The sequence below is a fragment of the Xenopus laevis genome, chromosome 5S (genome assembly GCF_017654675.1).
Source record: "Xenopus laevis strain J_2021 chromosome 5S, Xenopus_laevis_v10.1, whole genome shotgun sequence".
Taxonomy (NCBI): Eukaryota; Metazoa; Chordata; class Amphibia; order Anura; family Pipidae; genus Xenopus; species Xenopus laevis.
In genome coordinates this window covers 23,287,515-23,301,170 of record NC_054380.1, presented here as the reverse complement: position 1 = coordinate 23,301,170, position 13,656 = coordinate 23,287,515, and the positions used below count along the sequence as shown (strand labels likewise).

The 13,656-nt window shown below is 36.9% G+C and overlaps 1 protein-coding gene across 1 annotated transcript in view; it reads left to right on the top strand.

The window, feature by feature from the left end:
• Positions 1–13,416, top strand: part of fshr.S (follicle stimulating hormone receptor S homeolog) — an 84,560-nt gene extending 71,144 nt beyond the window's left edge. Inside the window, exons 8-10 of the mRNA XM_018264768.2 lie at positions 2,018–2,092; positions 2,786–2,971; positions 11,116–13,416. Coding sequence (XP_018120257.1) covers positions 2,018–2,092; positions 2,786–2,971; positions 11,116–12,343 — 1,489 coding nt within the window. The 3' untranslated portion in view covers positions 12,344–13,416. The remainder of the gene's footprint in view (positions 1–2,017; positions 2,093–2,785; positions 2,972–11,115) is intronic.
• Positions 13,417–13,656: the final 240 nt, after the last annotated feature.

Genomic DNA, 13,656 nt, shown 5'->3' with positions numbered 1-13,656 from the left:
GTTACACCCCCTCATTGCCAACACACATGTGACTACATAATCCAATGATATTCTTGACAATTACTGTATGTACTTCCTGCTCGTGGAAAGAGTTTGGAGAAGATCCTTTCAGCATGATAATAACCCTATGCACAAATTAAGATCCATGCTAAATTGGTTTGTAGAGATGGAAGTGGAAAATGTCACTGGCAAATATGAGATGGCCCTGTAACATCAGAGCCCAACCTCATACATGTGAATAAATCAAATCCCAATGTCTATGTTGCAACATCTCATAAAAAGCCTTTCCAGAAGATTCGATGGTAAAGAAAGTTTTGCCAGCAACTTCATACTAACTTCATATTATTACCTTTCATTTTGGAATGATATGTTAGGCAGGTGTCCACATACTTTTGGTATACAATGTAGCTAGTGAGAAGGCCATTTATCAGGCTGACAAATGAAGCTGCATGAAATGAGGTCCTTTTAAACGCTAATGTTGAGAAATTACTGGGCAAAGAAAAAAAATACTTAAAAGGTCTAGTCTCAAGACTTCTATAATGGGCCGATTTGTCATTGGTCAAGATTTCTCCTTGGCTCAAGCCCAACAATAAAAAAAGCAATCCTGCCGCAGATTGAGATTAATGGATATTTACCAATTTTTTTTTTGGTCTTCTGAACGCCACTTTCTCCCTGTAACATTTGAGGTTTGAACTGAAATATTTCTGTCACTCCAGCTGAGAATTCTACAGATTTTGTAGATTTTCCATTATCACGCTTGAGAAATGATAAATGAGGGAGAGACGCTCTAGTCAAGAAAAAAAGAAAACGTGAAAAGCAAAATCAGCAATTCTTGGGTGTGAATAAGAATTTTTCTAAATGTTTAATAAATCTATCCCTAAGTCTTTATGGTCTATGGCATAAGATGGATAGTTATGGAATATGTTTTTTTTTTTTTTTTTTTTGATAACACAATGTTTTTACAGAGAATGTTTATCTTTAACTTAGTAACATTAGACAACAAAAACTGTTAAGTAGAAAGGGAATGATATAAAGCAGGTCATTAGAAAAATCATCTTGTGATTAAAGGACCTATTCATTGTCTTCTATTTTTTATGCAATGGAAATATTAAAAGGTTATTTCCCTCTTGTACTTTTTTCCCATGGAACTACCAATACGAGCTCAGCTTGCTGAGACACACTCTCTTTTAGATTTACATAATTGGGTGAAAAAGCAGAGACACTATTACAGAATGGAAGTAGAATCAGTGCAGCCCCTATAAGTGTATATAAATAATCATTCATCTTTTAGCTTCCATTCAATGTCGGACTAGGGGGCCCGGGGCTGTGCGCGATTACATTTCTTTTGTTTTTGTGTAAAAACTGAATGTCGGGAGAGGGGGTCTGGCCCATGAGGGTTGGGGTCCACAGGGTTTTTTCCCCGTGTCCTGCTGGGCCAGTCCGACCCTGCTCCATTATCTCAGACTGGCTGGCCATAGTCTATTATTATAGTAGTCTCATCACAAAAACCTGGCAGGGAAATTACCCAACTGACTAGGGGCGGGTGCTGAAGAAACTGGGGAGAAGTCAGCAGTATAACCCAAAAATCCAGGGACGATTTGCTAATTTTTTTCAATATCCTATGCACAAAGCAAAATTTTGCAAGAAATGGTAAGCGCATAGTGATTTGATTTCAAAGAATTGTATTGAATTTTTGCAATGCAGAAATGCAGATTACAAATAGCTATGAGCTCATTTTGCCAGAAATGGATTTGTGGTGAAATTCCGCACTTCGCCAGCTGCATATTTTCTTGCGAATTTATGCAAATTTGCAAAATATGGAAAGACGGGTACAGCTGTGCAATATTTTAGTATTCGGGGGAAAGCACGGGCAATACAACCATTTGTGAATAAATATTCACTGCACAACCTTTTTTGATGTCCAACAGTTACTTTGGGGTTTTTTGGTTCTGCCCAATTCATCTATTTTTTATTAACCTCTCATTATTAAATGAAGTTAACCCATTTCCTTTATCAGAATTCTCAGTGGCAATGAGAAGCTGGCAAGACTACCGGACCTTGTTTTCCACGGAACCACTGGACCAACTGTTTTGTAAGTTTTCACAGTGTTATACTCACATTTTTTTACTTGTGTTCAATGGCTTCAATTAATATAATATTCAAATACTCGGCTCAGTTCTTTTGTATGTACAGAAACAAATCAGGGCTATTGACTTTTTCTGCTTTGCAAATTGTTCAACATTTTGCAATTTTTTTTGGTGAAGCGACAGATTCATTCATCACTAGTCATGACTACCCCTCATTCATGGGGTCCCTGTATCCCCGAGTTCTCCAAAGGCCTCACCACCCATGGGGCCTTCCCTTGACTGAGACCTTAGATCCATAATCCCAATGCATCCACTCCCTCCTGAAGTGGCAGGGAAAGGAGGAAGCTCCGCCCTCTGCCCAGCACTATACTGAAGTGTGACAGGAAGTGGTCATCAGTCTCTGGGCCAATAACACACTGTACACATTAGGTTAATAAGCAAAAGTAGATACATGGACTTTTGCCCAGCAACAAGAGAACAATGAAGTGTAGGCATTTAAAGCCAAAGGGGATCATTAACACTATGGGTCCCTAGATATGTAAACCAGACAGATTCACTCATCACTACGGTGGTTATACAGTATGTAATGCAACCCCAATGCCTTCACATACTTCTAAATCGCCAAAATCCTATTAAAAACAGTTAAGGCGCCATCACTTTTTGCACCATTCTTCCAATTTAGTTACTTTTTTTTTCAGAGATATTTCAAACACTAGGATCAGCTCTTTGCCAAGCTTTGGATTGGAGAAAATCAAAAGACTCAAAGCAAAGTCGGCTTATAATTTAAAGAAGCTCCCAGCCCTGGAAAAGTTTGAAGAACTGATTGAAGCTGATTTAACGTACCCCAGCCACTGCTGTGCTTTTGCCAACTGGAAGAGAGAAATGTAAGTGTTTGATTTCTCAGAAATCGTTTGTTGGGTGCTTCTTGTGTCAAAGGATTGAATTCATTTTTTAAATGACAAAGGTCACAAGACAACACACAAACCTTCCCTGTTGATTATAAATTAACTGTTCCCTACGCCTTCAGTCTCAACATTTACTGAACTAAGGCTTATAGGGTGGTTCACCTTTAAGTTAATTTTAGTATGTTATAGAATGGCTAATGCTAAGCAATTTTTCAATTGCCTTTCGGTTTTTCTTTTTATTGTTTTTTAATTATTTGCCTTTTTCTTCTAAATCTTTCCTGCTTTCAATGGGGGTCACTGACCCCATCTAAAAAAAAAAAAAAGCTCTGTACGGCTACAAATGTATTGTTATTGTAGTTTTTTTATTTCTCATCTTTCTATGCAGGCCTCTCCTATTCATAGTCCAGTCTCTGATTTAAATCAATGCATGGTTCCTAGGGTAATTTGAACCCTAGAAACCAGAATGCTGAAATTGCAAACTGGAAAGCTGAACAAAAAGCTGTATTGAGAGTCGCCTGCGTTATGACACACGCGGCGATTCGTTTTCCGAAGTTGCACTTCGAGCAACTTCGGAAAACGAAGCGATGTGTGTCAATAAAGCAGGCGACTCTCATTACAGCCGGCACAGGAGAAGAGGAAGCAGTTCAATAATTTGACGATAGAAGCTATTTAGATTAAGACTGTTTTGCAAATTGTGGCCCATCTTGTAGGTCACATAGTGGTTTGATTCAAAGAAATAGAGATCCCTGCCCACTGCATTAACCTCGGTAAATAATGTTTATGCTAACATCAGAATCTTTTGAGCAAACAAACTCAATATTTAGTCCAAGCGAAAGCCTTCCAAGCCTTTCATTTGAACCGCCTTCTGAATACACAATTCCCTCATTTCATGTTACTATATAGGATGGCTAAACTGTACAGTTGAAAGCTTGTTCTCCCTTTTTCCAAATAGAAAGTAAGGCATAACTGAACTGTTAAATACAGTCAAATGTCACGTTTCACAGCACAATTGAAATTATTTAAAGGATGGCCACATTCTCTCCTTCTCGCTTTCTCCTCTCCATGATAAGCTTTACACTTGATAATCATCCACTAAAAAAAGCTTGTCTAGACTAAGTGCCAACTCATCCCAAATGCCAAGGGACAAGCACCAGACATGTAAATCAAAACTTGTTCACATACCATCAGTTGCAGATACAGTGGGTAAATCATTTTGGTACAAGGATAGGGAAACTTTTGTGCCTCTATCCTTTGTCTGCCCCCAACACACACACACTTTCTTACCTTAGAACAGGGATCCCCAACCTTTTATAACCGTGAGCCACATTCAAATGTAAAGTTTGGGAGCAACAGAAGCATGAAGAATATGGGCTGTGAATGGCTAATTTATTAGCCCCTATGTGGACTGGCAGTCTAAAGGAGACTTTGGTTGGCAATACACATGGCAACCAAAACTTTTCTCCAAGCTTGGAATTCAAAAATAAGCACCTGCTTTGAAGCCACTGAGCGCAACATCCAAGGGGTTATAAGCAACATGCTGCTTGCGAGTCACTGGTTGGGGATACTTTATTTAGGCTTCCTTGGGGAGAAAAAGTACTAAGGTCACAACAGAGAACTTTGGAAACTTTTTTTGTAAATGCTCATATTTCACTAATTCGATGTCTGCGACACATGCTCACTGGGCTGTGAGCAGCTCTTGAGAAGCTATGGGGTCGTCGCTAGTGATGGGCAAATCTGGGCCGAAACTCATTGGATTTAATGGACGTCAAAATAATTAGATGTGCGATAATTTTTGACGATATCGACAATTTTTAAATGCGCGACTATTTTGTCCACATGCACTAAAGTCAATGGGTGCCTGAATAATTTTGACGCGCAAAATCTTTATGCGTGTGCCAATTTTGGTGCGTGACCATTTTTTTTCTGCAGCGGATATTTCATCAGCTAATTTTCGATTCAGTTTAGCAAAAACATTAGCTGCAAATCCATGCATGGAGCCAATCACTAGTCATCACAAATTCGAGCAGAAAATGAGGTTGGTCGATAACATAAGCTGATGCTACAGGGCTGATTATTAAATTCTGATGATAATTGCACTGGTTTCTGTGCTGCCATGTAGTAATTATCTGTATTAATTACTAATCTGCCTTATATTGTGACATTTCTATTCTATGGGGCAGATTTATTAAGGGTCGAATTGCGAAGTAAAAAACACTTTCGAAATTCGACCATCGAATTGAAATACTTCGAATTCGAATATCGAAGTCGAAGTATTTTTCACCGAATTTGGCCATCGAACGATCAAAGTAAAATCTTTCGATCGAACGATTAAATAGTTCGAATTGAACGATTCTAACGATTTTAGCGTACGATCGAACGATTTTACTTCGATGTGTGAAGACTTAGAAAAATGGTCTAGAAGGTCCCCATAGGCTAACATAGTACTTTGGCAGGTTTAATTTGGTGAAGTATTGAAGTCAAAGTTTTTTTAAAGAGACAGTACTTTGATTATCGAATATTCGAATATTCAAACTATTTTACTTCAATACGAATTCAAAGTAAATTCGAAATCGTAGTATCCTATTCGATGGTTGAAGTATCCAAAAAATTTCTTCAAATTTCAAAATTTTTTACTTCGAAAATTCCCTTGAATTCACTTTGATTCTTTATAAATCTGCCCCTATGAGTATTGTACATTGTGAGTGGGTCCCTAAGCTCAGTAAGTGACAGCAGCACAGAGCATGTGCAGTGAATCAGCAGAAAAGAAGATGGGGAGCTACTGGGGCATCTTTGGAAACACAGATCTTTACTGCTAAAGGGCTGTGGTTGCCTTGGGCTGGTACCGAAGCCCAAAACCTAATGTAAAACATTTCTAGCTACTTCTTTAGTTAAGCTTTAGTTCCCCTTTAATGAAAAATGGACAAGATCCATTTTTTGTGATATAAATTCACTTCATACAGGTTTTTACATTTCTTGGTAATGTGAGTCACAATGATCTGACGATGTTCAGAAATGGTCAGCAGGTACCTGGCAAGGCCCCTTCAGAAAAAAATAACAAAAACTATTATTAGCTGCATGGCATGTTTCCCAGCACCTGATCGAACTACTTTGTGTGATAATAAAGCAGCTTGTAAAGCACACTTACTGGGAATACACAGCGCTTCAGTATGCGGCAAGGAAATGAGCTAAAATGCTATTTTTGTCTAGCGGCCAAAGAAGTTAAATAGAAATCTACTTTATATACTTTTATAGAACTTTTCATTGACTTTAATGTGTCATATGCTTGCGTATCAACTGTAAAATAAGTATGAGTTTAAAATGATTGGTTTATGATCTGTACATTATGGAAGTGGTAAAATTTTGATTTTCATAGAAAATGGAATTTGAAAATGAAATTAAAGCCAAAACATTTCCACTATGGGTTATAAGAATAAAGTCTTCATGTATTTGTCATTCCTTGCGTGAAGTACCTGCAAATATTGATTAGCAACTTGGTACAGGTAGACGATCAGTTAGATTAATTATCCAGAATGCTGGGGATGTGGAATTTTCTATAACTTTCTATAAAAACTGAATGCCTTAAAAGTACTATAAAAAAAAAAGCCATCAATTGGGATCTATTTATATATTAATGTTCTGTCCTCGCTACGTGTTATCCTGGGGTAGTGTGTAGCTTGACATGCAGCTAAACTCCTTCCTTCATTAATCCACTGACACAGATTACTGAGCTTCAATTTTATTAACGAAGGGGAAGGTGTAAAACTGGGGAAGACAGAAAATGACATTGCTTAATAAGGCTGTACAATACATCATGATATACACACTGTGTAGAATATGTTAAACTAAAGAGGTGAGAGGCGTCTGTATATAATATAGGGTCTAGATACACGGGGAACATACATACCTCCCAACATTTGGGAAATAAAAAGAGGGACAAAAAAATTAGCCGCGAGTAGCCATTGATTGACTGCACCATTTCTGTGGCCACACCCCCTAATTACCATGTTCATTTTACAAAATTTGTCAGGTTATGAAAGTTTGAACATATTTCTGTGTTTTCTTTTCCAGTTATTACAGTTTTGCTAACAAATGTGAATTGCCCTTTAAGCTGTGAGTCTAACTTTTTCCAAGGGACCTGTTATCTAAATTGTTACAATTACTTTTTTGCTTATCTCAAAATTGTTACAAAGTACCTTATTTGCACTTGGTAGCTGTTCTGGGCTCTTTGCGCAGGACTGTGAGTTGAGCTGTCAAAAGAGGGATTGTCCCTCTGAAAACAGGACAGTTGGGAGGTATGGAATATTTAGGGCGTTATTTGTCAAGGTCTGAAATTATCTCAATATTTGCTGCTACAAACTCTGATCTATGCCGCTCGGGTTTTTAACGCTTATTTATTATTACTTTTTCCCTGAAAATTTGCTTTGCGGTAAAAACTCTTTTTCTCTGAGGACCCGAAACCTCAGATTTTTGCCCGAAATCTCCGGGGTTTGGCACGAGACTCAGCTCACATCAATAAAATCATTGAGACTTCTCCCATTGTCTTAAATGCAACCTCGACAGGTCTGAGATGCCGGCATTTCAGATTCGCAGTTTACCAGCCTTGGGGTTTAACAAATTCCGAAAAATTCATGAATTTTTAAAAGCCTGATTTTATAAAAAAAATCACAAATTTAGATTTTTGCATTCGTGGCTTAGTAAATAACCCCCTTACTGTATAGCAGTGCAATGAGGTAGCTGCATATATAAAGATACAAAACAGATAATAGTGATCTACATTTATAGGCCAGGATTGGGGTATAAGTAATACCTACCAACGATGCTACCACAAGGCTGGATGGGGTAAGATTACTGCAGATGGTGTTGTCTAGCTGTGAACACTGTAAATATGGCATCTATACTAATCATTTCCTGGTGTTACACATGATCACATGGTAAGTGTATGGTAGCCTAAGAAGGACATTTCTATAATAATGCACATTCCATACAACTATTTCACTTAGGGGCAGATTTATCAAAGTTCGAGGTGAATTTTCGAATTTAAAAAATTTTAATTTCGAGCTATTTTTGTGTATTTCGACTAGGGAATAGTCCAAATTCGATTCGAATTTGCAAAAAATTCAAAAATTCTAATATCGAAATGTATCATGTACTGTCTCTTTAAAAATTCAACTTTGACCATTCGCCATCTAAAACCTGACAAATTGCTGTTTTAGCCTATGGGGGACCTCCTAGAATCTATTTGGAGTCAAATGGGGGACTCTAAGTTTTTTGGGGGGAAAACTTTGAATCAAATTCGATTGAATGCGATATTCCTTCGATTTGTACGATTCGAATCCCGCCGAATACGGACCTATCCTACCTATTCATTCAAATTTCAGCGTTTTTTCAACTCAAAATTCAACCCTTGATAAATATGCCCCTGAGTGATGCAACATAAACAATAAAACAATGCTGGAGGCATAACAATTAAATGTAGTTAATGTCAATGACAAGGCTCTGCATTATTATTGTTATCACTATTATTATTACTATTATTATTAGCAAAATGCAAATTAGAAATGTTAAATTGTTTAAAAAGGATGATTTTTGCGTTTAATTTCTTTAAAATTTAATTTTCCCATAAGAATAAAAGTTTTCTAATGCGGAGATTTCAATAGTTTGAACCTATCCATCACTGAAGGGAAAACACTTCTAATGCTTTTAAACAATTTTCATATTTTTGCAGCAAAAAAACAAGTGAGGGAAATCTTCCATTCGTTGTGCATTTCAATTCATTTTTGGCGCAAGAAAAAAATGGCCTTTAGCTCTATTGTATTGGGGGAAATGGTGAAAAAAACCACCCACTGACTAAAATGTATTTTTTTGGGGCCTACAACATTTTTTACACGCAATAATTTTTTTTCACTACAAATTCATTAAAATCAGCGAGCATTTTTTCTTGTGGAGATTTTTTTGTCTCAATACATTTTTTTTTGCAAAATGCATTAAAGTTAATGGGCATTATTTTTCTTGTGGCAACCTTTTCATCTTGGTCACTTTTCGTCTTTGTATGTTTTTTTCCAAATGCATTAATGTCAATGGGCATTTTTTTCTTATGGCAACTTTTTTGTCTCTGCAACATTTTTGTCTTGACATTTGTTTTCAAATTTTTATATTCTCTGAAAAATATGCAGATTTCGAAGTTCAGAATTGTAATGTGAATACATGCTTGGCGAAGATTCGCTCATCACTACTGATGACATCACTAAGCGACATTTAAAAGGATTCCATTTACAAGATATGCATATATTATTTTCTGTGTTGTGTGAAACAACACGGCGATTCGACATCACCGGTTATTTGATATACCTAAGTATGTGTAAATAACCAATTTGTCTTGTTAAAATTCCTCATATGTGATGCAGCGATAGTCTCTCCTGTTATTGGGAACATTTTGTGATTTTGAAGGCTTCATTACAAAGGATGTAACGCTCCTTATTGGGAGCTGCAAAGAATGTAGAAAAATTGTATTTCCGGCCTGTTAATAAATAAATAATGTGTTCCCAATGGTAGAATCTGAGTTTCTTTATCAAGCCATTGAGTGTTCTCTACGGAGGAATTCAGATTTGAGAGGAAAGATGGTGAGCTATGTGTTTCAGGTGGCTTTGATGTATTCAGGAGGAGATAGCTAGCAGGCAGTTAGAGATCTGGGTCTGAGTGTCAATGGTTCATGAAGGAGTGTCTTCATTTATTTTGATGTTATCTTCATATAAGTTATATTGTAGGCCAAATAAAAAGATACAGTCTCCTAAAGTGAAAAGCAGGGGGCTGTGTACAGAACCCTCATCCATCCTCACACTAATCTTATCCAGAGAAGAGCTGTTTGAGAAAAAGCAACAGAAAGGGAGAGATTCGAAGAGAATAGAGATTCCAGATCACTAGAATAAAATCTTTAGCAATATCAAAAGCAAAGTATCAATCGAGGAGAATGGGAATAGAGTAGTGTCCTTTGGTCTTGCCTATTTGGGGAAACTCATATAAGGCTATCTCCCATGTAGGGGCACATTTACCTAGGGTCGAATATCGAGGGTTAATTTACCCTCGATATTCGACCGTCCAAGTAAAATCCTTCGACTTCGAATATCGAAGTCGAAGGATTTTGCGCTATTCCTACAATCGAATGATCGAAGGAATAATCATTTGATCGAACGATTAAATCCTTCGAACCGAACGAGTCAAAGGATTTTAATCCATCGATCGAAGGATATTCCTTCGATCAGGAAATTGTTAGGAAGCCTATGGGGACCTTCCCCATAGGCTAACATTGGCCTCGGTAGGTTTTAGGTGGTGAACTAGGGGGTCGAAGAAATTTTTAAAGTACAGAACTTCGACTATCGAATGGTTGAATAGTCGAACAATTTTTAGTTCAATTGTTCGATTCGAAGTGGAAGGTCGTAATCGAAAGTCGAAGTAGCCCATTCGATGGTCGAAGGCCATATTCCTTCACTCAAATGGGCCCCGTAATGTGCTTGGTGAAAACTAGACTGAGTAGGCTCTACCAAATAAAGGGCGTGGAGAAAGTAATAAGAGAAAAGACAAGATTAAGAGGACACGAGAGTGAGAGAGAAACAGTATGGTAGTTAGGTAGGTGGCTTGGTCAATTGTAGCCTTTTAAGAATATATAGTACTTGACCTGTTTAAATATAAAGTAGAGGACAAAAGGTACTGACAAGTGAATCAGGATCAGAGGGAGAATTAAGGGAGGAGAGGTTAGAACGGAGAGTGTTAGCTCAAGCAGGTATGCCAACATGATCTGTGGTTTTGTCCTGTCTGTTAACCATGGGTATATTTTCGTTGGCCAACCAGCTTCTGTTAAACTGTAAAGTAGAACCAAATCTCAGAATTGTCTGCTTGATGATATGCAATATTTAGCTTCTCAACACTTGCCCAGAGCACACTGATCATGTGTTTTGTTTCTGGTCAGTCCTAACAAAATCCAAAATGGTAAGCTCCTTGCACAACTTGGAAGTCACTGATATAAAAAAATGCTGAAAAATATTTAGAATTTGTGCTTTAGAATAAGGGTTAACAAAATAGCAATTTTTTTCATTCAATCAGTAACAATAGCTTTTTCCTTGTTGCAGCACAGACTGGGATCCACTCTGCAATAAAACTTATGAGAGTCAACCTGATGATCTGAAGTCTTTCAACAAAAGGTCAGCACAAGTAGATTCCTCATTCTCAACCGGAGGAACAACATATGACTTAATAGACAAGGAAGATGAGTTTGGATTTGACTACTTCTTTTGTCATGGAAAACAGGATGTTGTATGCTCTCCTACGCCAGATGAATTTAATCCATGTGAAGATATAATGGGGTACACAGCTCTCAGAGTCCTCATATGGTGTGTCAATATCCTTGCCATCACTGGAAATTCAATTGTTCTGATAATATTGCTAACAAGTCAGTACAAATTTACTGTTCCCAGATTTCTAATGTGCAACCTTGCATTTGCAGACTTGTGCATGGGTATCTATCTGTTGTTGATTGCGGCTGTGGATATTAAGACCAAAAGTCAGTATTATAACTATGCCATTGACTGGCAAACGGGTGCAGGGTGTCATGCTGCTGGGTTTTTTACGGTCTTTGCTAGTGAACTATCTGTCTTTACCCTAACAGTAATAACTTTGGAAAGATGGCACACAATAACATATGCAATGCAGTTAGACCGGAAAGTCCGATTTCGGCACGCAACAATAATAATGGCATCTGGATGGGCGTTTTCATTTACAGTGGCTCTGCTTCCAATTGTTGGTGTGAGTAGCTACATGAAGGTCAGCATTTGTCTGCCAATGGACATCGAAACCCCACTTTCTCAGGCATATATAATGTTCCTTCTTGTCCTCAATGTTTTGGCCTTTGTAGTTATCTGCACATGTTACATGGGGATCTACCTGACCGTCAGGAATCCTAATGTCATATCTTCCAACAGTGACACTAAGATTGCCAAACGAATGGCAATACTGATATTTACAGATTTTTTGTGTATGGCTCCAATATCGTTTTTTGCAATCTCAGCTTCCCTAAAGATCCCTCTCATCACAGTGTCCAAATCCAAGATCCTCTTAGTTCTCTTCTATCCCATCAATTCCTTTGCTAACCCTTTCCTGTATGCCATTTTTACCAAGACATTTCGCAGAGATTTTTATATTCTCATGAGCAAATTTGGTTGTTGTGAAGCAAGGGCACAAATATTCAGAACAGAGACCTCCTCGAGTGCTCACAATCTTCATGCTAGAAACGGACACTTTGTTCCAGGACCAAAAAGCAGCAGTGGGTCAGTTTACACATTGGTTCCGCTTAACCACTAACAGTGAAGCTGTAACAACATACCTCAGGAGGTGTGAAATTTCTATTTGATAGAAGTTAGTAAGTCTAAATTATTTAGTGTTTCCAAAAAAAAAAACACTCCTTTTCCAATTTTTTTTTTTACAGAAATAGCCTACTCTTGAATTATATTTTCTTTATAAATTAGAAATAGTATATGGTAATTAATTTAGTTACTCCTTTATAGTTTTTTGCTTTAAACATAAATTCAGAATAAGTATAGCATCAGATTTTAGAATTTGTTTGTATCGAGAATCCTTTATAAAATTTTACCCAACTATTTCCAGATTTTAATTTGTTTATTAAGTAAGTGCATTTTTCTTAAATAATTAGTGAATCTTTATACATAAGCTTTACTAAACTCTACAACTTTGATCTTACCTGAAGATCTGTAACATCAATAACACAAGTAGCAGAGTATGATTAATAAACAGGTAAGGGATTCTTCCATAATCTTTTAAAAAAGAGGCAATAGGATTGTATTGCCATTAGTATGCATTGATGCTATAAAGGTTTCCTTCAGGAACAAGGAACTCTTTTAGTATTAAAAGAAACACAAATTAGATTCTATGAGAAATGGAATTGCTGTATTTTAAGCTTACTGGATAACACATTTTTGCATTATAGGCCTGTAACTTTAATTGGAGGCAATTTACTCAAATTTAAACTTTTCTGAATCTCAAAAAGCTTAAATTAACGTGATCATGTTTTTGACTGTTTTTGTGCAACAATATTTCAAAAACAAAAATGGCAAAGATTGATAGCTTTAAATTGGGCAAAAAACAAAATCAACACATGCAAAATCTCAGCTCAAATTTTAAAATAGCTTGAAATTGGAAAATAGACCTCCCACTGAATTATACAGAAATACGCCATCTTGTAGCTGCCAAATTTCTTTCAATAGATAGGGGCAGATTTATCAAAAACTTTGAAATTCGAATTCAAAAAGACCAACTAAACCAACTTAAATTAAGTTAAAGATATTTTTTGGTCAAAGAGGTCGGTTTTCGATCGAATAGGTCCGTATCGAAGTAATAGCACATTCGAATCAGACGAATCAAATTCTTTCCCAAAAAAAAACTTAAATTCTTCAAAGTCCACCAATTGACTCCAAATGAGTTCTAGGAGGCCCCCCATAGGCTAAAACGGCAATTTTGCAGGTTTTACATGGTGAATGGTCAAAGTTGAATTTTTAAAGAAACAGTACATGATAAATTTCGATATTTGAATTTTAGATTTATTTTCAAATTCGAATCAAATTTGGACTATTCCATAGTCGAGGTACACAAAGATAGCT